At 62.0% G+C, this 24,447-nt stretch overlaps 3 protein-coding genes across 3 annotated transcripts; 2 read left to right on the plus strand and 1 right to left on the minus strand.

Moving 5' to 3' along the window:
* Positions 1-714: 714 nt before the first annotated feature.
* Positions 715-2,554, plus strand: LOC120381531 (vitelline membrane outer layer protein 1-like). Its single transcript, XM_039499709.1, has 3 exons — positions 715-879; positions 1,294-1,388; positions 2,143-2,554. Exons 1-3 carry the CDS (start codon positions 715-717, stop codon positions 2,552-2,554), a joined length of 672 nt encoding a protein of 223 aa, XP_039355643.1.
* Positions 2,555-14,463: 11,909 nt separating this feature from the next.
* Positions 14,464-17,565, plus strand: LOC120381532 (vitelline membrane outer layer protein 1 homolog). The gene is made up of 3 exons (XM_039499710.1): positions 14,464-14,628; positions 14,982-15,076; positions 16,809-17,565. Exons 1-3 carry the CDS (start codon positions 14,464-14,466, stop codon positions 17,563-17,565), a joined length of 1,017 nt encoding a protein of 338 aa, XP_039355644.1.
* Positions 17,566-18,574: 1,009 nt separating this feature from the next.
* TM4SF5 (transmembrane 4 L six family member 5) lies at positions 18,575-24,395 on the minus strand. The gene is made up of 5 exons (XM_039499772.1): positions 23,754-24,395; positions 22,166-22,246; positions 21,878-22,017; positions 20,250-20,442; positions 18,575-18,795 (listed from the first exon to the last, which is right to left on the minus strand). Exons 1-5 carry the CDS (start codon positions 24,354-24,356, stop codon positions 18,781-18,783), a joined length of 1,032 nt encoding a protein of 343 aa, XP_039355706.1. The 5' UTR covers positions 24,357-24,395; the 3' UTR covers positions 18,575-18,780.
* Between the last annotated feature and the right edge of the window lie 52 nt (positions 24,396-24,447).

Genomic DNA, 24,447 nt, shown 5'->3' on the forward strand with positions numbered 1-24,447 from the left:
AGTGGTGTGAGCGGTGGGATACTACTTCTGAACCGGTAACAGTGGGGTCAGCGGTGGGATCCTGGTGTCGTAACGCCATAGTGGTGTGAGAGGTGGGATACTACTTCTGAACCGCTAACAGTGGGGTCAGCGGTGGGATCCTGGCACCGTAACGGCATAGTGGTGTGAGAGGTGGGCTACTACGTCTGACCCGGTAACAGTGGGGTCAGCGGTGGGATCCTGGTGTCGTAACGCCATAGTGGTGTGAGCGGTGGGATACTACTTCTGAACCGGTAACAGTGGGGTCAGCGGTGGGATCCTGGCACTGTAACGGCATAGCGGTGTGAGCGGTGGGATACTATATCCAAAGTGGTAACAGTGGGATGCTGGCCCCATAAAGGCACCTGGTGTCCGTGGGGATGGTTGACTCGCTTGGCATGAGGCCGGAGATGTTGTCACATGATGTGTTTGCTCCAGATGTTTTGGGCTGAGGAGGCAGCTGAGCCCTGGGTGGTGGTGGCAGGAACCTTGCGCCATGCGCCCTGGAGCAGCCGGGGGCAGGATTAAGCTAATTATAGTCCTGACCCCGCGCCAAGAGAAGGTGAGGCCGACCCCTCTGCACAGCCTACACAAGCCAGAAACCAGCCCAGCCGCCCTCCCCAGGTATAAAACGCCCCTGCCCCGTGCCAGGAGCTGCACATTCGCTGCTGGCTCCCTCCGCTCGCCTACCCAGCCATGGACAGCTCCCTGCACGCCACGCTCGGCCTTGTGCTCGGCTGCTGCCTGTGGGGCGCGTGGGGCCAGGAAAAGATCCATGTTCCCAATGGGGGGATGTGGGGCACGTGGGGCGAGGAGCAGTCCTGCCCCGGCAACAGCTTCGCCGTTGGGTTCTCCCTGAAGGTAAAGATTCACCCCTCCCATCCTGGCTCCCCCCTGCCCCACTCCCTGCCCCCTTCACCCTCCCTGCAGCCCTGCCCCCGTACCCAGCCCGGCTCCCCCTGGCCCCCTTCACCCTCCCCACAGCCCTGCCCCCTTCCCCAGCCCGGCTCCCCTCTGCCCCACTCCCTGCCCCTTAATCCTCCCCACATCCCCAGCCCCTCCCCAGCCTGGCTCCCCTACCCCACTCCCTGCCCCCGTCACCCACCCCACCCCCCCTACCCCACTCCCCAGCCCGGCTCCACCTGCCCCACAGCCCTGAGCCCCTCTGCTCAATTTCCCCCTCCCCACACCCCTCTGCCCCCAGCTCCTTGCACTGAAGTGATGGGGGACCAGTCTCTAATGTCCAGGCTTCCTGCCCCCCACGCCCCATTGCAGGTGCAGCTGCCCCAGCTCACCGGGGACGACACGGCGCTGAACGGCATCCGGCTGCGCTGCTCTGATGGAAGCACCATCCAGTCCAACGTGGGGCCGTGAGTACCGTGGGGAGGGGCCCAATGGAGGGTGTGGGCAGGTGGCAGAGGGGGCACCGGACTCCGTGCGCACCAGTGTCACCCACAGAGCTGGGTCGGTGGGGGGTTAGCAGTGGCAGAGATGGGTGGGTGGCATCGATGGTGGGATGTCGGTGTCAGCTGTGGGTTAGTGGTGGCAGGGTGGGATCGTGGTTTTGACGGTGGGTTAGTGGTGGCAGTAGTGGGATTGTGTTGGTGGCAGCGGGTTAGTGGTGGCAGTAGTGGGATCGTGGTATTGACAGCGGGTTAGTGGTGGCAGTAGTGGGATTGTGGTGGTGGCAGCGGGTTAGTGGTGGCAGGGAAGGGATCGTGGTATTGACAGCAGGTTAGTGGTGGCAGGGGAGGGATCGTGGTATTGACAGCAGGTTAGTGGTGGTAGTGTAGTTGTTGTGGTGCTGAGCGGTTAGTGGTGGCAGGTTAGTGGTGGCAGTGGTGGCAGCAGGTTAGTGGTGGCATTAGTGGTGGCAGGGGAGGGATCGTGGTGCTGACAGCGGGTTAGTGGTGGCAGTAGTGGGATTGCGGTGGTGGCAGCGGGTTAGTGGTGGCAGAGGTGGGATCGTGGTGGTGGCAGCGGGTTAGTGGTGGTAGAGGTAGGATCGTGGTGGTGTAGCGGTGGGATACTAGGGCAGCAGGTCCGACCCCAGAGCAGCACAGGGTGGGGGGAAGGCAGCACCCCCTGTGGGCCGTGCCCAGCTGACCCGTTCTCTCCTCCCAGGTGGGGATTGTGGGGCCTAGAGAAGAAATGCCCCTCGGGGCAGCGGCTGACCCAGTTCCGGCTGCGGGTGGAGCCCTGCCAGGGCCTCAAGGACGACACGGCCGCCAACAACATTGAGTTCGTCTGCACGGGCGGGGCGGAGCTGAGGGGCCACGGGCGGCGCCGGGGCAAGTGGGGCCCCCAGAGCCGCTCCTGCGGCCGACGGGGCATCTGCACCATCGCCACCAAGGTGCAGGCCCCCCAGGGCAAAGGGGACGACACGGCCCTGAACGACGTCTACTTCAGATGCTGTGGGCCCGAAACCCTGCCCCCCACCACAACCCTGCCCCCCACCACCACAACCCAGCCCCCCACCACAACCCAGGCCCCCCCCACACCAACTGATGAAGGCTCTGGGATGTGGTTGTTGTAACTGGGGGTGGATCGGTATAGATCATGGTTTGCAACCAAGGTCCTGGAGTGGCACCAAATCTTGTATAAAGGGGGTCAGGTGAGGTGTCTAGGATCCGGTTACGGGGTCTGGCTGCGGTTACGGGTTGCTGGGTACGGTTACGGGGTCTGGGTGCGGTTATGGGTTGCTGGGTGCGGTTACGGGGTCTGGGTGCGGTTATGGGTTGCTGGGTGCGGTTACGGGGTCTGGGTGCGGTTATGGGTTGCTGGGTGCGGTTACGGGGTCTGGGTGCGGTTATGCTGTCTGGGTGTGGTTACGGGGTCTGGGTGCGGTTATGGGTTGCTGGGTACAGTTATGGGGTCTGGATGCGGTTACGGGGTCTGGGTGCGGTTACGGGGTCTGGGTACGGTTATGGGTTGCTGGGTGCGGTTACGGGGTCTGGGTGTGGTTACAGGGTCTGGGTACGGTTATGGGTTGCTGGGTGCGGTTACGGGGTCTGGGTACGGTTATGGGTTGCTGGGTGTGGTTATGGGTTGATGGGTACGGTTACGGGGTCTGGGTGCGGTTACGGGGTCTGGGTGCGGTTATGGGTTGCTGGGTGCGGTTACGGGGTCTGGGTGCGGTTACGGGGTCTGGGTACGGTTACGGGGTCTGGGTGCAGTTATGGGTTGCTGGGTACGGTTATGGGGTCTGGGTGCGGTTACGGGTTGCTGGGTGAGGTTACGGGGTCTGGGTGCGGTTACAGGGTCTGGGTGCGGTTATGGCTGCTGGGTATGGTTATGGGTTGCTGGGTGCAGTTATGGGGTCTGGGTGCGGTTACGGGGTCTGGGTGCGGTTACGGGGTCTGGGTGCGGTTACGGGGTCTGGGTACGGTTATGGGTTGCTCGGTACGGTTACGGGGTCTGGGTGCGGTTACGGGGTCTGGGTACGGTTATGGGTTGCTGGGTGCGGTTACGGGGTCTGGGTGCGGTTACGGGGTCTGGGTGCGGTTATGGGTTGCTGGGTGCGGTTACGGGGTCTGGGTGCGGTTATGGGTTGCTGGGTGCGGTTACGGGGTCTGGGTGCGGTTACGGGGTCTGGGTACGGTTATGGCTGCTGGGTATGGTTATGGGTTGCTGGGTGCAGTTATGGGTTGCTGGGTACGGTTATGGGTTGCTGGGTACGGTTATGGGGTCTGGGTGCGGTTACGGGGTCTGGGTGCGGTTACGGGGTGTGGGGTGTGGTTACGGGGTCTGGGTGCGGTTATGGGGTCTGGGTGCGGTTATGGGTTGCTGGGTGCGGTTACGGGGTCTGGGTGCGGTTACGGGGTCTGGGTGCAGGGATCATTTTGTAGCTGACGTTACGAATATTGGCTCTGGACTGTCTGTATTTCACAGTTGGGCTCGGCCTCTGGGTGACACCCCGGAGACGCTGGCGGCAGCTCTGCCGAGCCGGCCTGGTGGCCCATTAAGGCCCGTCGGCTACAGAACTGAGCCCTGGAGAGGAGGCAGATCCGCCCGGTGACTCAGCCAGGCAGGGAGCTGCCTATGGGCAGAGCTCGGAGGGTTTTCTCGCCACGTGCCGGGCGGCTCGTCTTCGGGAGAAAGGAAACTAGACGAGGCAGCTGCAGCTTCTCCATCGGGTCGTCACTCCTGCTTCTCACCTCCGGAGGGGCCTCGCGTTTCGATTTTAGACCCGAACGGGCTGGCACCGGCGGGATTGGTGGGGCAGAGCTGACCTGGCTCTGGGGCTGGGTCCTTTGGGATCGAGGGAACCTTGTTTCGTTTACTGGGGGGCTGGTTTTCCCAGCCATCCGTCCCCACCGCGAGCGGCGCTGGGGGGATACTGGGAAACGGGGGTGTCTGAGGGAATCGTTGGGTGACGGGTGGTTACCCGGGGGGGGGTGAGACCCAGCTCCGCTCTGGCTGGCGGGTCTGGTTTGCCTGGGTGTGCAAAGGACGCCAGCCTGGGGCTGTGATCTCAGCGACTGGTCCTGGATTGACCCCCTCGTTACCCCCCCACACACACACATCGTCTGCTGACCCCTCCCCACTTCCCCCTGCCCCCCCAGGAACCCTGCCCCCAGCTGCTCCCCCGCCAGCCCCTGTGCGTGACCCCCCCCCCAGTAAACGCCGCACTTCGGACCTCAGCTGAACAGCGTCTGCCTCTGATTGGCCGGATGCAACCCTGACAACGGGGGGGGGGAGAAGTTGCTCCCTCCCCAGATAAGGTGCGGCGGGGGGGCGGGGGGGAATTGGATTGGGCTGGGTCTCCAATTCCCTCACCCCCCCAGACAGACTGGCTGGCTCAGGGGGGCGGGGAATGGGGCAGGGGCCTGTCCCCTCTGGGGGGCACGGCTCCCCGCCCCAGGGCGGGACTGGCTGGCTCAGGGGCAGGGAATGGGGCAGGGCCCGTCCTCTGGGGCGCTGGCTCCCGGCCCCAGGGCGGGGACTGGCTGGCTCAGGGGGGCGGGGAGCGGGGCAGTGGCCTGTCCCCTCTGGGGGGCGCCGGCTCCCACCCAGCCCCAGGTCGGGACTGGCTGGCTCAGGGGCAGGGAATGGGGCAGGGGCCCGTCCTCTGGGGGCGCCGGCCCCCCCCCCAGGGTGGGGAATGGGGCAGGGGCCTCCCTGGGGGCCTGTCCCCTCTGGGGCGCTGGCTCCCCCGGCCCCAGGGCAGGGACTGGCTGGCTCAGGGGCAGGGAATGGGGCAGGGCCCGTCCTCTGGGGCGCTGCCCCCGGCCCCAGGGCGGGACTGGCTGGCTCAGGGGCGGGAATGGGGCAGGGGCCTGTCCTCTGGGGCGCTGCTCCCACCCGGCCCCAGGGCGGGGACTGGCTGGCTCAGGGGGGCCGGGAATGGGGCAGAGGCCTGTCCCCTCTGGGGGGCGCCGGCTCCCCCCCGGCCCCAGGGCGGGGACTGGCTGGCTCAGGGGGGCGGGGAGCGGGGCAGGGACCTGTCCCCTCTGGGGGGCGCTGGCTCCCACCCGGCCCCAGGGCAGGGACTGGCTGGCTCAGGGGGGCCGGGAATGGGGCAGAGGCCTGTCCCCTCTGGGGGGCGCCGGCTCCCACCCAGCCCCAGGCCAGGGCTGGATCGCTGCTGTCTCTCCTGCTTCGCCAGCCCGGTGTCTGGAAGCTGGTCGGACTGGTCCCTGCGACGTCCCCAGGCTTGTTCCTTGCTGCGTTAATTAGCCGAGCGACTCCAGTTCCCGGAGGAAGCGTCGTTTCACCGCTGGCCCAGGCCCGGGACAGGATCATTGTCAGCCAGCCCCTAACGACGCCGACATTGGCACCGGGGTGTCATGCGCATTCCAGGCATCCGGGGTGGGACGCGGCTGCAATCCTCCTGGGCGTCTGTCACAGCCTCTGCTCCAGCCCCAGTGCTGCTCCCGCCTCGCCCCGCCGGCCCCGGCCTCCCCCGCGCCCGGCCCCGAACACGTTAACCGATCCCAGCACCAGTCCACCCCTTCCACGCCCGTCCCCCCGCAGCGCGGTCACCTCCCTGCCGTCCAGTCAGGACGCCTTTCGGGGATGGGAGAGGGGGGTTGGCTCACTGTGCCCGGTGCTGGGGGGGCCCTGGCCACGACATATGGGGCACTTCACCGCCCGGAGCGGCGGTTTCAAGGCCACACGGTGCAATGGTAGGAAAAATACCTACATGGCATCCCCCAGGCCGTTCCGCTGGGAAGTTCTTTGCGTGCGAGTGAGTGCTGAGGCTCGGGAGAAATGCTGCGTGGATCTGAGTGAGTCTGGAGATGGAGACGCCTTTTGGGGGTGTCACGGAGTCCCCGGGCGCTGCTCTGGAGCTGCTCCCCACAAAGCCAGGCAGGACTCTGGGAGCCTCCTCTCTGGAGCAGGGCAAGGAGCTCCCACGGCTTCACCTCCTGGGTCTCTCCTTGGAGCATTCAGCATCCTCTGCCCCTCCGTGCGCTTCCCACAGCGAGTCCCCCCGGCGGGGTCCTGGGGGGCCACAGGGTCCTGCCCCCCCACTGCGCAGTCAGACGTGACTCTCAGCCAGCCGGGGACACAGAGGTTTATTCGATGCCAGGAACAGGGTCTAACACAGAGCTTGTAGGTACAGAGAACGGGACCCCTCGGCCGGGTCCATTCTGGGGGGCAGTGAGCCAGAGCCCCACGTCTGCACTTCACCCCTCGGCCCCAGCCAGCTCCAGCCTCCAAAAACCCCTCCAACCCCTCCTCTGCTCAGCTCCTTTCCCGGGCCAGGAGGTCACCTGACAACCTTTGTTCACCTTTAGCTATTCCCTTGCAAAGGGGAAGGGCCCGGCCATTAGTTACCAGGAGACAGAGTGTCGGCCATTTATGCACACTGGAGACTTAAGAACTGCACAGGGGAAACTGAGGCACACACACAGTATTCAGAGGAAACATTAAGAACAGTCCCAGTTCGTCACAGGGGGAAGCTTTTGTCACCAGGAGCTCAGATCTCTCCTCGGACCGGGGCTGGGGTCGAGCTGCTCCCCAGGCAGCGGGCGCTGGTGTCTGGGTGAGATTTCCGACGGAGGGGGACGGCGTCAGACACTGTTCCAGGGCTGGGGTCTAGAGCGTGAAATACACAAAGGGGGTAATAGCTGTTCCCCGCGTAGGTACTAACAGACTGGAATCAAGCCTCCCCTCAGCCGTCTCTTTGTTATGACGAGAGACAGCGGCCAGTGCCAGGTGCCCCCGAGGGAACGAACAGAACAGGGAATCCCCGAGTGACCCAGCCCCTGTCGCCCATTGCCAGGTGCTGGCAAACAGAGGCTACGGACCCCGTCCCTGCCCAGCCTGGCTAGTAGCCATCGATGGCTTGTGATCCACATCGCTCTGAACCAGTGCCCTGGCCTCTCCCTTATTCCCCACCCCCCTGATTCTTTGGGCCATCTGCAAACTTTCTCAGGGGTGATTTTATGTTTTCTTCCGGCTCTTGGATAAAGCCGTTAACTAGCGTCGGGCCAGGAACCGAGCCCTGCGGGACCCCACTGACGATGTCCCGTTTCTGATTCCATTCGGAGATCCATCAGTTAGCCAGTTTTGAATCCATTTCCTACGTTCAGTCAAGGCCGGTCTAGTTGTGCAATCCGCATGCCGTGCGGCACGCACTCAGACGCCTCCCAGGCACCTGCGGTTGTTACAGCAGCGCTATTAGCTTGATCACCCAATTTTGTAATTGCTCTGACAAAAGGCCTCAAAGTAGCAGGACGGGCTCTGTTTTCCACCCAGCCCCGCTGAGCGGCTGTAATGATGCTGGTTCTGGCGGGACCCCACCGAGAGGGTCAATTCAGGGCAAATCGCTTAGAACAGGGCAGTTACAGCCCTAGGCTGGGGGTTTGCCGCCTCTAAGGCAAACCAAACCAGCCAGACAAAAAGGACTGTGGTCTCACCCCACTGGCTAACCACAAGTCACACAAGCAATTCCCTCAGACACTCCAGTCTCCCAGTATCACCACCAGTGCCACTCGTCCTGGGGACGAATGGTTATGAAAACCAACACCCCAGTAAAAGAAAAAAGGTTCTCCCGATCCCAAAGGACCAAGCCCCAGATTCACGTCTATATACAAGTCAGATGTCACCCACAAATCCCGCTCTTGCCAATCCTTTAGAATCTAAAATCGAAAGGTTTATTCATAAAAGGAAGAAGATCCAGACGAGGGAGAGAACTGGTTAAATGGAATCAGTTACGTACAGTGATGGCAAAGTTCCTGGTTCAGGCTTGTAGCCGGGATGGGATGAGCTGCAGGTTCAAATCAAGTCTCTGGAACATCCCCCGCTGGGATGGGTCCTCAGTCCCTTGTGCAGAGCTTCAGCATGTAGCAAAGTCCCTCCAGAGGTCAGAAGCAGGATTGAAGACCAGATGGAGATGAGGCATCAGCCTTAGATAGGCTTTTCCAGGTGTAAGAACCTCTTTGTCCTTACTGTGGAAAATTACAGCAAAATGGAGTCTGGAGTCACATGGGCCAGTCCCTGCACTTTGCTGAGTTACAAGGGGTGTCACCTTCTCTCCATGGGTCAGTTGTGTAGCTGATGGTCCTTAATGGGCCATCAAGCCGGCTAGGCAGGGCTAACACCAGCTTGTCTGGGGTGTCTCCCAGCAGCACAGCACAAGTTTGAAATACAGACAGTACAGAGCCGATACTCATAACTTCAACTACAAAAAGGATACACACGTATAGACACCATGATTATAACCAGCAACTCAGAACCTGGTCTTAGACACCTTATATGACCCCCTCTATACAAGATTCGGTGCCACTACAGGACTTCGGTTGCAACCGTGTTCTAGCTGGTCCCAGATTATGTCAATAACGTCACGGGGGGGAAATGTGGAAGCAGAGCAGGAACTGATGGGGATTTGAAGGGGATTTCAGTGCATGACCGTCTCCGTTCGCGAGAGTCAGGCTAAGCTGTATCCCTACTAACACGAGATTTGTAAAAGCGAAAATTGTGTAAGGCGAAAAAAGAAAAAAACCCATGTAAGAAGTTGTTGCGACCTTATGTAAATAAATATAAAATGCAGACGAAAGTCTAAATAAGTAAAACAAAGAAAATATCAAACTGTGTAAACAAAATGCAGCTGGTGCTTATTGTTGTCTGTAACCAAAGGTATAAATGCTTGTTGTGATTGTTTCCCTGGAGAGAGACCTGCCTGTGTCCTAGCACTCTCCCTCCCTCTATGCGATTGCCTCCAAATAACGTCTCTGATTTTGCTGCACTCAGCCCAAGAGTAAGAACTACGTTTTCTCCGACACCGTCCCGTTTCTCACGCCCCAGCTTTGGCCCAAAACCGCTGGGCTTTGGGCATTTTCGGGTTAACCCGTGGCAAAAGGCAGTTCTCTTTCTCCCTCGTCCTGAAGGACCAAACCCTGATCTCTCTTGCTTAACAGAAGTCATTGGCCGATGGGGTGGGCTCTCTGTGCTAACAGCTATCAGCAAATCTTTCTTCTCCCTGCCAGCCAGGCAATTTGCATCAACACAGACGCTCGCTTGTAGATTCTCAGCCGCCACCGATTCCAAGGCCGGACACTCATTCGTCCCTTCAGCAGGATGGGGTTCTCCTTCCCACCCCCGACACCTTTTTCCTAGAAGGTTGAAAACTGAAACCTCCTGCTCACAGGAATCCCTTTGCCAGCTGGGCGTGTTATCAGCTGCCGACCCACCGCTCGCTTACAGAATCAGCCTGGAGACGTTCCTAGTCCAACCCCATTGCCTTCCCAACACGCAGGCCACACACGGCCACTTGATCGTAGGGCTGTTCAGCTTTCACTCCACCTGAGACCTTCTCAGAGCCATCCACACTGGATCGTTCCCAAGGAAAGTCAGTGGAGCCGTTCACCACGGAAAAGTTCTGCCTGTTAGGAACTGAAACGTCCTTGATTAAATCACTTCCACACCCTTCAGCTACAGCAAACTGCTTGCACCGATTATAGGAGTGACCTCGGACAATTACATCCCACCTCCCCGGGCGCCTCTAAGAGGCAACACTTCCCCTCTCGCAAGCGCGGAGTCTGAGTGTAGCAAAATCCTTTCAATAAAGGAAGGAAACAAGGCGGCATTATGCTGGGGAAACCCCACACACAGGATTCATAACCCAACCCATGAGCAAAAGACCCTCCCCCAAGTAAGTTGGGCAGTGTCCTTTTCCCCTCAGGGTCTTAAGTGCAGCAACCCAAAAAATCACCCAAAGTCCCAAAAGTCCAACACCCCAAAAGCCTCTTGGCTCCAGCAACCCCTAAGATCACCACAACAACCCCAAAAGTCTCTGCCCCTGCTCAGTGCAGCCCCCGAGTTCACACATTGATCTGCAGCACTTTACCTCCCAGCCTGCGGGTGGGGGCGGGTGTTAAGGGGCAACTTACGTGGTCCGAGGCCGACTGCCCCACCTCTCCATGGGGTTCTGCTGCAGCCGCTCCGCTCCACCAGCCGTCCCATGGGCCGCTCCAGGCGTTCCTCAAACTGCTCTGCTCTGCTCCACTCCACCAGCTGTCCCGCGAGCGGCGATCTGCTCCGCCAGCCGCTCAGCAACTTATCTTCAGCCCCTCCCCAGCACTCCGTGATCCCGGCTTGCAGCGGGGCGGGTGCACCCTTGGCCCAAAGTGAATTCAGTTCAGCAGCCTGGAACTAGACTCCGAATGGATTGAGAGTTAGCTCTGATACTCCACAGTCGAGAGAAGAGGCACAATGGGAATTTCGGGTCCTCAAAAAGGGCCAGGGCCGGCCTATCAGGCACAAACATCTGTCTCCCGCCTCTGTCCATTCACCGGGTTGCGGAACCCGTGTCCCTTGTCTGGCGAGTGCTACTTAGCTGATGGCGAGACCCTCTGTCATAAAACAGCCCCACTGGCCTTGATTCGCATAATCGGGGTAATGACTCTTTATTCCTCCTGCCCCGATAACAGAGAAACTGGGGATCCCACAGCAGCCCCAAGTGACCATTTGGGGCGGCTGTGGGCTATGCCAGGCGGGGTGCGGGTGCCTCTGCAAACCAGATCAGCCCCTGAAGGTCTTTTCCACACGCGCCACAATTCACCACCGGCTGTCAGGGGAGAGCCCAGCCTGACTCTGCTCACACAGGCAAACTCATAGACTCACTAGATGAAAGGTCAGAAGCCGTCTCCTTTCCTTCACACCACACACACGCTCAGGAATCTTTTCCTTCTTGCTACAAGTTTTTTTGCACCGTCAGTAGGTGACGCAATCAAATCACCCTTCTGCTCTCCTCGTGCCCGGGCTAGGATATCACCCTGAGCAGACACATTAGCAACAGGCAAACGACAAGCACCAGAATTGTCTGGTCTCTGGGACTTTGCTAAGACACTAACTGGATACACCCTAGTCACGGGGCCAGTCTCCCCAGCAGATCCAAACTCAGGACCATTCCCTTCCTGGGCTTTAGCTGAACCCAGAGCCAACTCTGAGCCAACTGCACTATTCTCCACCCTCCCAGGCTGGAAGGCCCCTTCTGGCTGCTCCACAGACACAGAAGAGCCGGAGACACGTTCTCCTTCCCCAGACACCCAGCTCGGGATCTCATTTCCCTTGTCCCAGCACACAGGGCTGTTCACAGACACCTGCTTGGAGACCGAGGTAGCTCCCTTCATAGGCAAGTCAATACCCCTGACAGACACAGGCACGTTCCCTTCACTGTCACATTTCTCCACCCAGGACACAGGTAAGGGACAGGGACACTCCTCTTCCACTATCCCTCCCTTCCCAAACTGCTGACTAGACAAAGCCCTCAGCTCACAAGGCTGCCGGGGCCCTCCCAACTTCCCCTACCAGGCACATGGCCTCTCCCAACAGATAAGCTGCTGCTCTTTTCACTACACTGAGCTGCTTCCAGCAAATCACAGTTCCTCTTCTCAGGTTATTTTACAAGCTGCACTAGCCACCAATCCATCCCCCATCCAAAATCTCCCCTCTCCTTCCTCCGTTAGGGCTTCCCCCGACCACCCACTTTAATCTGCTCCTGAGAACCATTTTCCTGACCACTGAGCTCTTTCTGCTCTCGGTCTAACTCCAGAGTCACTCCTGAGACATTAGACAGACATTCAGACGCTTCATTCACAGGCAAACGGCTCTTCTCCTCGGACAAACCTTTGGAGACACCCTCCCCAGGCAAATCATTGCCCATAACAGGCACAGGGTTAAGATCATTCCTGTCCTGTGACTGGCTACCTGGACTGAACAAAGTATCTTTCCCCAATGAAAAGATCCTTAGCAATAACCCCTTACCCCAGTCCATTGGCGGTGGATTCTGGCTAAAGGCACACGGACCGTAAACTCACAGAGGACTACAACATTCACACTCGGATTTGGTAAATTATCTTCCTCTTTGACCGGATCTGCTTTAGCAAGAGTGACGTTAGAAGCCGTCATTTGCCCTAAATTGCTTTCCCCGGTGACTTTTACACCCTCTCTCCATGACCACTCCCGTACGGAGCGTCGGCCCAGCTTGTGGGGTCCATTCGCTGACTCCCAGACAACTGTTCAGAGTTAGACAACATACCAGCACGGTTAGACACGGGACTTTCAAGAGGATACAATTTCTGCTGTTCTTCCTTTGCTTTTTCTGACTTCTGACAAGTGTGAAATCCAGACAGTACAGAGCCAATATTCATTACTTCAGCTACAAAAATGACACCTGCACCCAGACCCCCAAACCGCCCCTGGACCCCGTAACCACACCCAGACCCCATAATCACACCCAGCAACCCATAACCTGCTCCTAGACACCTCACCTGACCCCCTTTATACAAGATTTGGTGCCACTCCAGGACCTTGGTTGCAGCAATGATCTATATGGTCCCAGTTCCTGTCAATAACATCACAGTGGAATTCATTGCATTACACCCTCTTAATTGAGTCCCCATATCAGCCACTCCATTATCTCGCCCTGGATCTGTGTCAGACAAACAGCCCTATAATTATAATGAGTGACACTGATATCTGGGTGGAATGGGTGTTTCCAAGAAATGGGAAGGTGGGGCAGCCGCCATCCAGAAGGGGAGAGAAGATGGTAGGTGTGGAGAACGCAGGGGTTGCAGACATTTCAGAGTGAACTAGCAGCGTGACTCAGTTTCCCCAATTTCTTATGCATCGCCACCCGGTGGGTGCAAGGGAGTGAAGACCCTCGCAGAGGGAGCCGTCGGTGGAGGTCACCCCTGACGGCTGCCCGGCGTCTGGTTCCAACTCCCGGCCCTCGACCGGGTTCGACCTGCCTCTGCCAGTGAAACATTCGCTCCCCACGTCGGTACTTCCAGACCGGGGTCGGTCACCCCTTCGCCGCCTCCTCCCTAAGCTAACTGAGCTCCTGGCGTCTCTCACTTCTCCTGGCTCTCTGCCCCCTCTCCGGTTGAGTCACCCCCGGCTGGCACTGTGGGCCCCGGCAGGGCCTGATCCAGCAGTGAAATCGCCTCCCTGCCCCTACGCGAGAGTCCCGCTTACGCAGCCCGGGATGGCATTCGCCCTGTTGGTCACAGCGCCGCCCGGGAGCTCACGTTCTGCTGATCATCCACCCCGCCCCCCAAATCTGCTTCAGAGTCGCTGCTCCCCAGGAGAGACTCCCGCGGCCCGCGTACGGCTGACGCGCTTCGTTCCTCATGTACGGTGACATTTAGCTGCGTTCCAACCACGGCGTTGGGTTGTGATCCACATCGCTCTGAACCGGGGACCCGGCCTCGTCCCTCGTCCCCACTCCTTATTTCCCGCTGAAGTGTTAACAGGGGGATCCTGGTGCCGTAACGGCATAGCGGTGTGAGCAGTGGGATACTACGTCTGAACCGGTAACAGTGGGGTTAGCGGTGGGATCCAGGCACTGTAACGGCATAGCGGTGTGAGCGGTGGGATACTACGTCTGAACCGGTAACAGTGGGGTTAGCGGTGGGATCCAGGCACCGTAACGGCATAGTGGTGTGAGCGGTGGGATACTATGTCTGACCCGGTAACAGTGGGGTTAGCGGTGGGATCCAGGCACTGTAACGGCATAGTGGTGTGAGCGGTGGGATACTACGTCTGAACCAGTAACAGTGGGGTCAGCGGTGGGATCCTGGCACTGTAACGCCATAGCGGTATGAGCAATGGGATACTATATCCAAAGTGGTAACAGTGGGATGCTGGCCCCATAAAGGCACCTGGTGTCCGTGGGGATGGTTGACTCGCTTGGCGTGAGGCCGGAGGTGTTGTCACATGACGTGTTTACTCCGGATGTTTTGGGCTGAGGAGGCAGCTGAGCCCTGGGTGGTGGTGGCAGGAACCTTGCGTCATGCGCCCTGGGGCTGCCAGGGGCAGAATTAAGCTAATTATTGCCCTGACCCTGTGCCAAGAGAAGGTGAGGCTGACCCCTTTGCACAGCCCACACAAGCCAGAAACCAGCCCAGCCGCCCTCCCCAGGTATAAAACGCCCCTGCCCCGTGCCAGGAGCTGCACGTTCGCTGCTGGCTTCCTCCGCTCGCCTACCCAGCCATGGACAGCTCCCTGCACGCCACGCTCGGCCTTGTGCTCGGCTGCTGCCTGTGGGGCGCGTGGGGCCAGGAAAAGATCCATGTTCCCAATGGGGGGATGTGGGGCACGTGGGGCGAGGAAGAGTCCTGCCCCGGCAACAGCTTCGCCGTTGGGTTCTCCCTGAAGGTAAAGATTCACCCCCCCATCCTGGCTCCCCCCTGCCCCACTCCCTGCCCCCTTCCCCAGCCCGGCTCCCCCCTGCCCCACTCCCTGCCCCCTTCCCCAGCCTGGCTCCCCCCTGCCCCACTCCCTGCCCCCTTCACCCGCCCCACAGCCCTGCCCCCTTCCCCAGCCCGGCTCCCCTGCCCTGCCCCACTCCCTGCCCCCTTCCCCAGCCCGGCTCCCCGTGCCCCAAAGTCCTGAGCCCCTCTGCTCAATTTCCCCCTCCCCACACCCCTCTGCCCCCAGCTCCTTGCACTGAAGTGATGGGGGACCAGTCTCTAATGCCCAGGCCTGCTGCCCCCCACGCCCCATTGCAGGTGCAGCTGCCCCACCTCACCAGGGACAACACGGCGCTGAACGGCATCCGGCTGCTCTGCTCCAATGGACGCACCATCCAGTCCAACGTGGGGCCGTGAGTACCGTGGGGAGGGGCCCAACGGAGGGTGCGGGCAGGTGGCACAGGGGGCACCGGGCTCCGTGCACACCAGTGGAATAGGGGTGTCACCCACAGAGCTGGGTCGGTGGGGGGTTAGCAGTGGTAGAGATCGTCGTATCGACAGCGGGTTAGTGGTGGCAGTGGTGGGATCGTGGTGGTGGCAGCGGGTTAGTGGTGGCAGGGGAGGGATCGTGGTATTGACAGTGGGTTAGTGGTGGCAGGGGAGGGATCGTGGTACTGACAGCGGGTTAGTGGTGGCAGTAGTGGGATTTTCGTGCTGACAGTGGGTTAGTGGTGGCAGAGGAGGGATCGTGGTATTGACAACGGGTTAGTGGTGGCAGTAGTGGGATTTTGGTGCTGACAGTGGGTTAGTGGTGGCAGAGGAGGGATCGTGGTATTGACAACGGGTTAGTGGTGGCAGGGGAGGGATCGTGGTACTGACAGTGGGTTAGTGGTGGTAGTAGTGGGATTGTGGTGCTGACAGTGGGTTAGTGGTGGCAGGAGAGGGATCGTGGTATCGACAGCGGGTTAGTGGTGGCAGGGGAGGGATCGTGGTACTGACAGCGGGTTAGTGGTGGCAGTAGTGGGATTGTGGTGCTGACAGCGGGTTAGTGGTGGCAGGGGAGGGATCGTGGTACTGACAGCGGGTTAGTGGTGGCAGGGGAGGGATCGTGGTATTGACAGCGGGTTAGTGGTGGCAGGGGAGGGATCGTGGTACTGACAGCGGATTAGTGGTGGCCGTAGTGGGATTTTGGTGCTGACAGTGGGTTAGTGGTGGCAGAGGAGGGATCGTGGTATTGACAACGGGTTAGTGGTGGCAGGGGAGGGATCGTGGTACTGACAGTGGGTTAGTGGTGGCAGTAGTGGGATTGTGGTGCTGACAGTGGGTTAGTGGTGGCAGGAGAGGGATCGTGGTATCGACAGCGGGTTAGTGGTGGCAGGGGAGGGATTGTGGTACTGCAAGTGGGTTAGTGGTGGTAGTAGTGGGATTGTGGTGCTGACAGCGGGTTAGTGGTGGCAGGAGAGGGATCGTGGTAATGACAGCAGGTTAGTGGTGGCAGGGGAGGGATTGTGGTGGTGGCAGCGGGTTAGTGGTGGCAGGGGAGGGATCGTGGTACTGACAGCGGGTTAGTGGTGGCAGGGGAGGGATCGTGGTATTGACAGCGGGTTAGTGGTGGCAGGGGAGGGATCGTGGTACTGACAGTGGGTTAGTGGTGGTAGTAGTGGGATTGTGGTGCTGACAGCGGGTTAGTGGTGGCAGAGGAGGGATCGTGGTATTGACAGCGGGTTAGTGGTGGCAGGGGAGGGATCGTGGTACTGACAGCGGGTTAGTGGTGGCAGTACTGACAGCAGGTTAGTGGTGGCGGTTAGTGGTGGCAGGGGAGGGATCGTGGTACTGACAGCAGGTTAGTGGTGGCAGGGGAGGGATTGCGGTGGTGGCAGCAGGTTAGTGGTGGCAGGGGAGGGATCGTGGTACTGACAGCAGGTTAGTGGTGGCAGGGGAGGGATTGTGGTGGTGGCAGCGGGTTAGTGGTGGCAGGGGAGGGATCGTGGTATTGACAGTGGGTTAGTGGTGGCAGTGGTGGGATCGTGGTGGTGGCAGCGGTGGGATACTAGGGCAGCAGGTCTGACCCCAGAGCAGCACAGGGTGGGGGGAAGGCAGCACCCCCTGTGGGCCGTGCCCAGCTGACCCGTTCTCTCCTCCCAGGTGGGGCTGGTGGGGCCTAGTGAAGAAATGTCCCTCGGGGCAGCGGCTGACCCAGTTCCGGCTGCGGGTGGAGCCCTGCCAGGGCCTCAGGGACGACACGGCCGCCAACAACATTGAGTTCGTCTGCACGGGCGGGGCGGAGCTGAGGGGCCACGGGCGGCGCCGGGGCAAGTGGGGCCCCCAGAGCCGCTCCTGCGGCCCACGGGGCATCTGCACCATCGCCACCAAGGTGCAGGCCCCCCAGGGCAAAGGGGACGACACGGCCCTGAACGACGTCTACTTCAGATGCTGCGGGCCCCAAACCCTGCCCCCCACCACAACCCTGCCCCCCACCACAACCCAGCGCCCCACCACCACAACCCAGCCCCTCACCTCAATCCAGCCCCCCATCACCTCAGCCCAGCCCCCCACCACAACCCTGCCCCCCATCACCTCAGCCCAGCCCCCCACCACAACCCTGCCCCCCACCTCAATCCAGCCCCCCATCACCTCAGCCCAGCCCCCATCACCTCAATCCAGCCCCCATCACCTCAGCCCAGCCCCATCACCACAATCCTGCCCCATCACCTCAATCCAGCCCCCATCACCTCAGCCCAGCCCCACCACAACCCTGCCCCACCTCAATCCAGCCCCATCACCTCACCCCAGCCCCCATCACCTCAGCCCAGCCCCCATCACCTCAATCCAGCCCCCCATCACCTCAGCCCAGCCCCCCATCACAACTTCGTCTGGTGCGATTGTTGGTGGTGGGCCCTGAGTGCTCCCCACTGCCCCCTGGCCCCCGCTACTCCCACTCCCGCCCCGCCCCGAACCCGGCTCCCAGCTGCTCCCCCGCCGGCCCCCGTGCGTGTGACCCCCCCAATAAACGCTCCACTTTGGAGCTGATCTGAATGGCCTCTTATCGCCTGGACTCCACCCTGGCAATGGGGGGGAGTCGCCTCCCCAGCTAAGGGGGGGAATTAGAGACCCACCCCCCCCTCATCCAATTCCCTCACCCCCCACCAGACTGCCTGGCTCCGGGGGGGCGGGGAGCGGGGCAGGGGCCTGTCCCCTCTGGGGGGCGCCGGCTCCCCCCCGGCTCCAGGGCGGGGACTGGCTGGCTCGGGGGGGGGGGGCATGGGGCAGGGGCCGGTCCCCTCTGGGGTGCCGGCTCCCCCGGCCCCAGGGCGGGACTGGCTGGCTCAGGGGCGGGAATGGGGCAGGGGCCTGTCCCCTCTGGGGCGCTGCTCCCACCCAGCCCCAGGGCGGGGACTGGCTGGCTCAGGGGGGCGGGGAATGGGGCAGGGGCCTGTCCCCTCTGGGGGGCGCAGGCTCCCCCCCGGCCCCGGGGCGGGGCGGGGCGGGGGGGGGGGGGAGGGAATGGGGCAGGGGCCTGTCCCCTCTGGGGGGCGCTGGCTCCCCCCCGGCCCCAGGGCGGGGACTGGCTGGCTCGGGGGGGTGGGGAATGGGGCAGGGGCCTGTCCCCGCTAGGTAGAGTTGCACCCCATCAAGGGCCCAGTGGGAGGTGTGGCTCCCTTCACTGAGCCCCCCAGCTCTGCCCCCTCCCCTGCCCCCCCCAGCCTCTTCCATGGGGCCCTGCCCCCTTAGAACGGCTCCCACCATCCCCCTCCCCAAATCTGTCCCTCCCACCTCCCCATCAGCCCGTCCTCCAAGACCCGGGGGGGAGGTCAGACCCCCATGTCCAGCCCCCTTCCTCCCAACTGCCCCACCCCAAATCAGGTTCCCCCCTCCCACATCGCGCTCCCAATGAAACCCACACGCGCCAGGCGGGAGCAGGGGGCTTTAATCTGCTTGGGGGGCAGGGAGGCCTGGGGGCAGCGGGGGGTGAGCGCGGTCTCGGGGGGGGGCCTGGCTGGAGCCCCCGCCATAAAGGGCCCAGGCATCTCACAGCCCCCCAGGCGGAGAGACGGCTGGGGGGTGACACGGAGTGAACGATCCTCCAGAAACTGGGTTTTCGGGGTCCCTCGGCAGCTCAGAGACCTTCGCCCTGGGGAACCAGAGATGCAGGAAGTTAGTGACCAGGTGTTTACCCAGCTCCCGGGCGCCCCAAACCGGGTATTTACCCAGCTCCTTGGGCGCCCCAAACCGGGTATTTACCCAGCTCCTGGGCGCCCCCCAAACCGGGTATTTACCCAGGTCCCCGGGCGCCCCCAAACTGGGTATTTACCCAGCTCCTCAGGTGCCCCCAAAATGGGTATTTACCCAGGTCCCCGGGTGCCCCCAAACCGGGTATTTACCCAGCTCCCGGGTGCCCCCAAACCGGGTATTTACCCAGGTCCCCGGGTGCCCCCAAACCGGGTATTTACCCAGCTCCCGGGCATCCCAAACCGGGTATTTACCCAGCTCCCCGGGTCCCCCAAACCGGGTATTTACCCAGCACCCCGGGTGCCCCCCAAACCGGGTATTTACCCAGCTCCCCCGGGTGCCCCCAAACCGGGTATTTACCCAGCTCCCCGGGCGCCCCCAAACCGGGTATTTACCCAGCTCCCGGACGCCCCCTAACCGGGTATTTACCCAGCTCCCCGGGCACCCCCAAACCGGGTATTTACCCAGCTCCCCGGTGCCCCAAACCGGGTATTTACCCAGCTCCCCGGGCACCCCCAAACCGGGTATTTACCCAGCTCCCCGGGCGCCCCCAAACCGGGTATTTACCCAGCTCCCGGTCACCCCCAAACCGGGCATTTACCCAGCTCCCCTGGGCGCCCCTAACCGGGTATTTACCCAGCTCCCGGGTGCCCCCTAACTGGGTATTTACCCAGCTCCCCTGGGCGTCCCAAACCGGGTATTTACCCAGCTCCCCCAGGCACCCCCAAACCGGGTATTTACCCAGCTCCCCGGGCGCCCCCAAACCGGGTATTTACCCAGCTCCCCAGGTCCCCCAAACCGGGTATTTACCCAGCTCCCGGGCACCCCAACCCGGGTATTTACCCAGCTCCCCCGGGCGCCCCCTAACCGGGTATTTACCCAGCTCCCCCGGGCGCCCCCTAACCGGGTATTTACCCAGCTCCCCTGGACGCCCCCAAACTGGGTATTTTCCCAGCTCCCCGGGCGCCCCTAACCGGGTATTTACCCAGCTCCCTGGGTGCCCCAAACCGGGTATTTACCCAGCTCCCCGGGCGCCCCCTAACCGGGTATTTACCCAGCTCCCCCGGGCGCCCCCAAACCGGGTATTTACCCAGCTCCCCGGGCGCCCCCTAACCGGGTATTTACCCAGCTCCCCCGGGCGCCCCCTAACCGGGTATTTACCCAGCTCCCCAGGTCCCCCAAACCGGGTATTTACCCAGCTCCCGGGAGCCCCTAACTGGGTATTTACCCAGCTCCCCCGGGCGCCCCCAAACCGGGTATTTACCCAGCTCCCCCGGGCGCCCCCAAACCGGGTATTTACCCAGCTCCCCCAGGCGCCCCCTAACCGGGTATTCCCCCGCCCGCGGCGTCTCTCACCTGGCGCTCGGCCGGCTTGCGGCAGTCCCCGCAGACGGTGCCCAGCAGCCCGTTGACCACCTGCACGGCGCACAGGGCCAGCTCCAGGGCTCCGAGCCCCAGGGTGACGGAGAACAGCACCACGTGCCACAGCACCGCCCGGGGCGGGGTCACACACAGCTCCCACAGCGTCCGGTTCGCCAGGTAGTTCTCGCTGCGGGGGATGGGGGGGGAGCGTGATCCTGGGGGGCCAAGGTCAGGGAGGGGGACGGGGCGTGGAATCTGAATGGGGGGGCAGGAGTGGTGGGGGAAGGGGGCAGGGAGCCGGGGAGCTGGGGCGCTATCTTTATGAGCCCCCCCACGCCTGCCTCGGTTTCCCCAGGGGGGTTCTGTTGGCTTCGCCCTGGGGTGGGGTGGGAGCGAGGGAGGGGGCACTGTGTCGCCCTGGGGATTAATCTGTTGGTCTGTAGAAAATGTCGTTTTGACCAATTGAAGTGTGTAAGAGGCTTATAGATTTATAGATTTGCAACAGCCGAAATGCAAGATACCCCCAGGTCAGACGTTAGAGGTGACCTTTGGGACCCTAACTCAGGAAAGCAATAACGAGATGAAATACCCACGCAGATGTCCGGAGACCTTTACCTGACCCAATAACAGCAAAGGGGGGAAATAGGGATTCTTGCCCACAAATCTACCAAGTACACCCCAAATGCGTACATACCTGTCACTCATACGCACACACCTCTTAGCCTAGGAGGCAGGTGGACCCTAACATTTCCGCGGGGGGAAGACGAAATTTGGGCATAGGAGGAAGGATTTCCAAATAATGCTCCATAAAAGGTGAAACAAATCACCATTAGGGAGGCGATACACCCACCTATCTGTTCCTGTTTACCCATCGCCTCCACCCCATCTACGCATCGGTGCCACCCATCTACGAAGGCTGTTAGCGATCGATAGGCCGTGGTATTATTTCTTTTCAAAGCTGGAAGTATAAAGGACTCTAGGTTCTGCTTTACCTTCTAAAACACCTAGTTTCTGTCGGGTTAAAGCCAACTTCCTCTCTCGGAAGCGTGAACGACACCAAAGGGAGTGAGTTTATAACAGTGTATTATCATCAATCTCGCTCTTAAAGAGCCGTGAGATTTTGTAACTTGGTAATCTGGGACTGGTTTCACATTTCTGCATTTACTTATTGCTTCATGGATTTTAATAAAAGGTCTTGATGACTATTTCTGTCTCAGTGTGAGTTCCTGTCATAGACCCCGCATTGTTAATATCTATTCATTATTATTAATATTACTAATTAATTAGAAAATTAATGATCACATACAATTAAATTAAGTGGAGAAATTCCACCGACCCTACTAACCCACCCCAAATCAGGCTACAACTGCCGGGGCAGGGGAAAGGTTGGGGACATTGCGGGGGGCAGGCCTGGGTCCACGGGGCGGGGGACCCGGTTCGAGGAGGGGGGCTGGATTTCTGAGAGCTGTGGAAGGGGGAGGATTCAGATGGAGGTTAGGGGGGCTAGGGCTGTGGGGGGGCTGGGCGGGTCAGGGTTGGGGTTGTGGGGGGCTAGGGTTCTCCCAGCTCCCGGGGCTCCCCAGGGTTATTATGGGATGGGGGCAGGGCCCCCACCCCCTTACCTGATGTCCTGGAAGGGCGACCCCCATTTCCCCTCAGCATCCTGGCAGACAGGCCCCTTGGCCAGGCCGGTGGCGGACACAACCAGGCAGTAAAACCCGCCCAGGACGCCCCATAGCGAGCAGAACACGGAGTGCAGCATCTGTGTGGGGAAATGGGGTGAGAGCAGGAGCGGCCCCTAGCCCCCAACTCCCCTACAGCCTCCCCCCCGTCCCGTACAGTCCCCACGCTGCCCCCCACCTGCCCACCTGCCCCAGAAAGGAGGGTTTGGGGCGGGGGGGGGTCCGTACCCGGCACCGGTTCCCGCAGCATCCGACTCCGCAGCAGCCCTTCCCCCCGGCGCGGATGGCCGAGAGCCCGGGGCAGAGAACCTGAAATGGGGGGGGGGGACACACACATGTCAAAAGCGGCAGCTCATAACCCCACCCCGCCCCGCAATCAGTCCCACGGGCCCATCCAGTGTCGGGCAGTTCCCCAGGCCCCTCCCGGGTGGCTGCGTCACCGGTATCGGCCACCTGGCCGATAAGGCCCCGTTATCAGCCTCCGGATATCGGCCGCGCCAGGGCAAAGGGCAAACGGGGTGCGCTCGACGGAAAAAGGAAGCTAGCAGTGGGGGGGGGAGCGCTGGCGTGGGATCCTCCCCCAGCCCAGAGTAGGGACTGCCCCCTCCCCAGCACACACATGAGACCCCCCCAGTCAATAGATTCCCCGGGGTCTGGCTCGGTGGGACACACGGGGTCGAGCGTGCAGAGGGCTGGGGGCTGGAGACTCGTGGGCCGACCCTGAAGGGAGAATGGGACCGACCCAGCCTGGCACGCTGCAGGGTTCCTCCGAGGGGCCGGGCCGTAGTGCCGAGCCCTTGGATCCGGGACACCCCGTCAGCCGGGGTGTCGTTACCGGCGACAAGGACTTGCCCGACGGGTACGTGTCTGGCCAGCGACCAAGAGAACGGAGGTCGCTGGGCAGAACCACGGACCCCGGGGTGGCTGTGCCCAGGAAGGGGCAGGTCGGGACGCTGTTGGTGGCAGTAGTGGGATACAGACCCGCAGCGGAAACCAGTCCAAGCAACGTTTCCACGCAAGGCCTCGGGGTGGGGATGTCTTTGGGTCCTCGTCCAATGCCGTACCCCCGTCACCGATTCACAGGGTCTGTGCCACGCCCCGGCCTTTACCCAGTGTCCCGGGAGCAACACCGGGAGCGTGCCGGAGCCCCCAGCACCTCATGCCTTCACCCGCCAGTGGGGGCTGTCGCTTGGCCAGTGTGGGGCGGGCGAAGGAGTCAAGGTTCGGTCCTCGAAGCTCCTGCCAGAGCTTTTCCGTGTCTCGGCCCCGGGTCTCCCCGGGAGGGAATCCAATGAGCGTGTCTCTCCCCGCGGGTCGCACCTCCGTGTCCTACCGAGCCCTGCGGCACACAGAGCCGCCGAACGATGCGTACCCCGGAGCAACCCCCAGTGATCACCGCATCTCCCCTCTCCCCCCATGCACCCCACGCCGGCAGCACCCGGGGGAGGGGGGCAGAGAGACCGGGTCGGGGGGACATGTGCAGGGATGAGGGCCAGGCAGACAAAGAGGTGGGAACATGGCATGCGGGGAGGGACAGACAGACGGGGGACGCAGCTCGGAGGGACGGGCAGATGGGGGGACGCGGGGCAGACGGGGGGACAAGGCGCGGAGGGACGGGCAGACGGGGGAACAAGGCGCGGAGGGACGGGCAGACGAGGGGACAGATAGTCGGGGGGATGCGGGACAGATTGGGGGGACCCAGTGGCCTGGACAGACAGGGGTGGGCGGGAGCCGGGTGGGACAGGAGGACGGACACGCCGAAGCTGAGGCCCGGGAGGGGGCGGTCCCCTCTCCCCCCCCGCGCTGCCCCACTCACCATGAGCCCCCCGCCGGCCAGGCCGCCCATCAGCCAGACCTGCAGGGCGAGGTGCTCGGTCCAGCCCCTCTCCCCGTTGGGGAACATCAGCAGGACGTTGGCCACGATGCAGCCCAGCGCCATCGGCACCAGCGCCAGCCCCAGCAGCCGCGAGCAGCGCCCCGTGCACATGGCTCGGGGAGGGGCGGCACCTCTCTGTGCCCGGAGCCGGGGGGAGATCGGGGCAGCCGCTGCCCGGAGCCGGAGGAGTTGCAGGGGGCGACGCTCAGAGCCAGAGGATTTGGGGCACCTGATGCCTGGAGCCGGAGGATTTGGGGCGCCCGGAGCCGGAGGATTTGGGGGGGCCGCTGCCCGGAGCCGGAGGATTTGGGGGGGCCGCTGCCCGGAGCTGGAGGATTTGGGGGGGCCGCTGCCCGGAGCCGGAGGATTCCCAGCCGCGTCTCCCTGGCCCGGGCTGTTTGCTCTGCGATAAGCCGGGCAAAGGGCTGGTGCGGATGAGACGTCACCGCCCCCCCCCGGTGCCAGGGGGAGAGTCGTGACTCGGCCTTGAAGGGGGGGGGGAGCCGGTGCCTGGCCCGGCTGGGGAGGGAGGTGGGGTGACATCAGTGCCGGGGGGGGAGGACGTGTGTGGGGGGCAGGTCCGGCTCATCCCCAGGGCTGGGAGGGGGGGACCCCGAGTGGCACAGTAACGAGG

This window comes from Mauremys reevesii, linkage group 14 (genome assembly GCF_016161935.1).
Source record: "Mauremys reevesii isolate NIE-2019 linkage group 14, ASM1616193v1, whole genome shotgun sequence".
Taxonomy (NCBI): domain Eukaryota; kingdom Metazoa; phylum Chordata; order Testudines; family Geoemydidae; genus Mauremys; species Mauremys reevesii.

Bases quoted from the DNA above. Each gene is read 5' to 3' on its own strand.
- LOC120381531 (XM_039499709.1), top strand. From the start codon at position 715: ATGGACAGCTCCCTGCACGCCACGCTCGGCCTTGTGCTCGGCTGCTGC. The intron at 880-1,293 runs GTAAAGATTCAC...GCCCCATTGCAG, and splicing joins CCGTTGGGTTCTCCCTGAAG to GTGCAGCTGCCCCAGCTCAC. The intron at 1,389-2,142 runs GTGAGTACCGTG...CTCTCCTCCCAG, and splicing joins ATCCAGTCCAACGTGGGGCC to GTGGGGATTGTGGGGCCTAG.
- LOC120381532 (XM_039499710.1), top strand. From the start codon at position 14,464: ATGGACAGCTCCCTGCACGCCACGCTCGGCCTTGTGCTCGGCTGCTGC. The intron at 14,629-14,981 runs GTAAAGATTCAC...GCCCCATTGCAG, and splicing joins CCGTTGGGTTCTCCCTGAAG to GTGCAGCTGCCCCACCTCAC. The intron at 15,077-16,808 runs GTGAGTACCGTG...CTCTCCTCCCAG, and splicing joins ATCCAGTCCAACGTGGGGCC to GTGGGGCTGGTGGGGCCTAG.
- TM4SF5 (XM_039499772.1), bottom strand. From the start codon at position 24,356: ATGTCACCCCACCTCCCTCCCCAGCCGGGCCAGGCACCGGCTCCCCCC. The intron at 22,018-22,165 runs GTACGGACCCCC...TTCCCCACACAG, and splicing joins GCTGCGGGAACCGGTGCCGG to ATGCTGCACTCCGTGTTCTG. The intron at 20,443-21,877 runs GTAAGGGGGTGG...CATCCCCCGCAG, and splicing joins TCGCCCTTCCAGGACATCAG to CGAGAACTACCTGGCGAACC.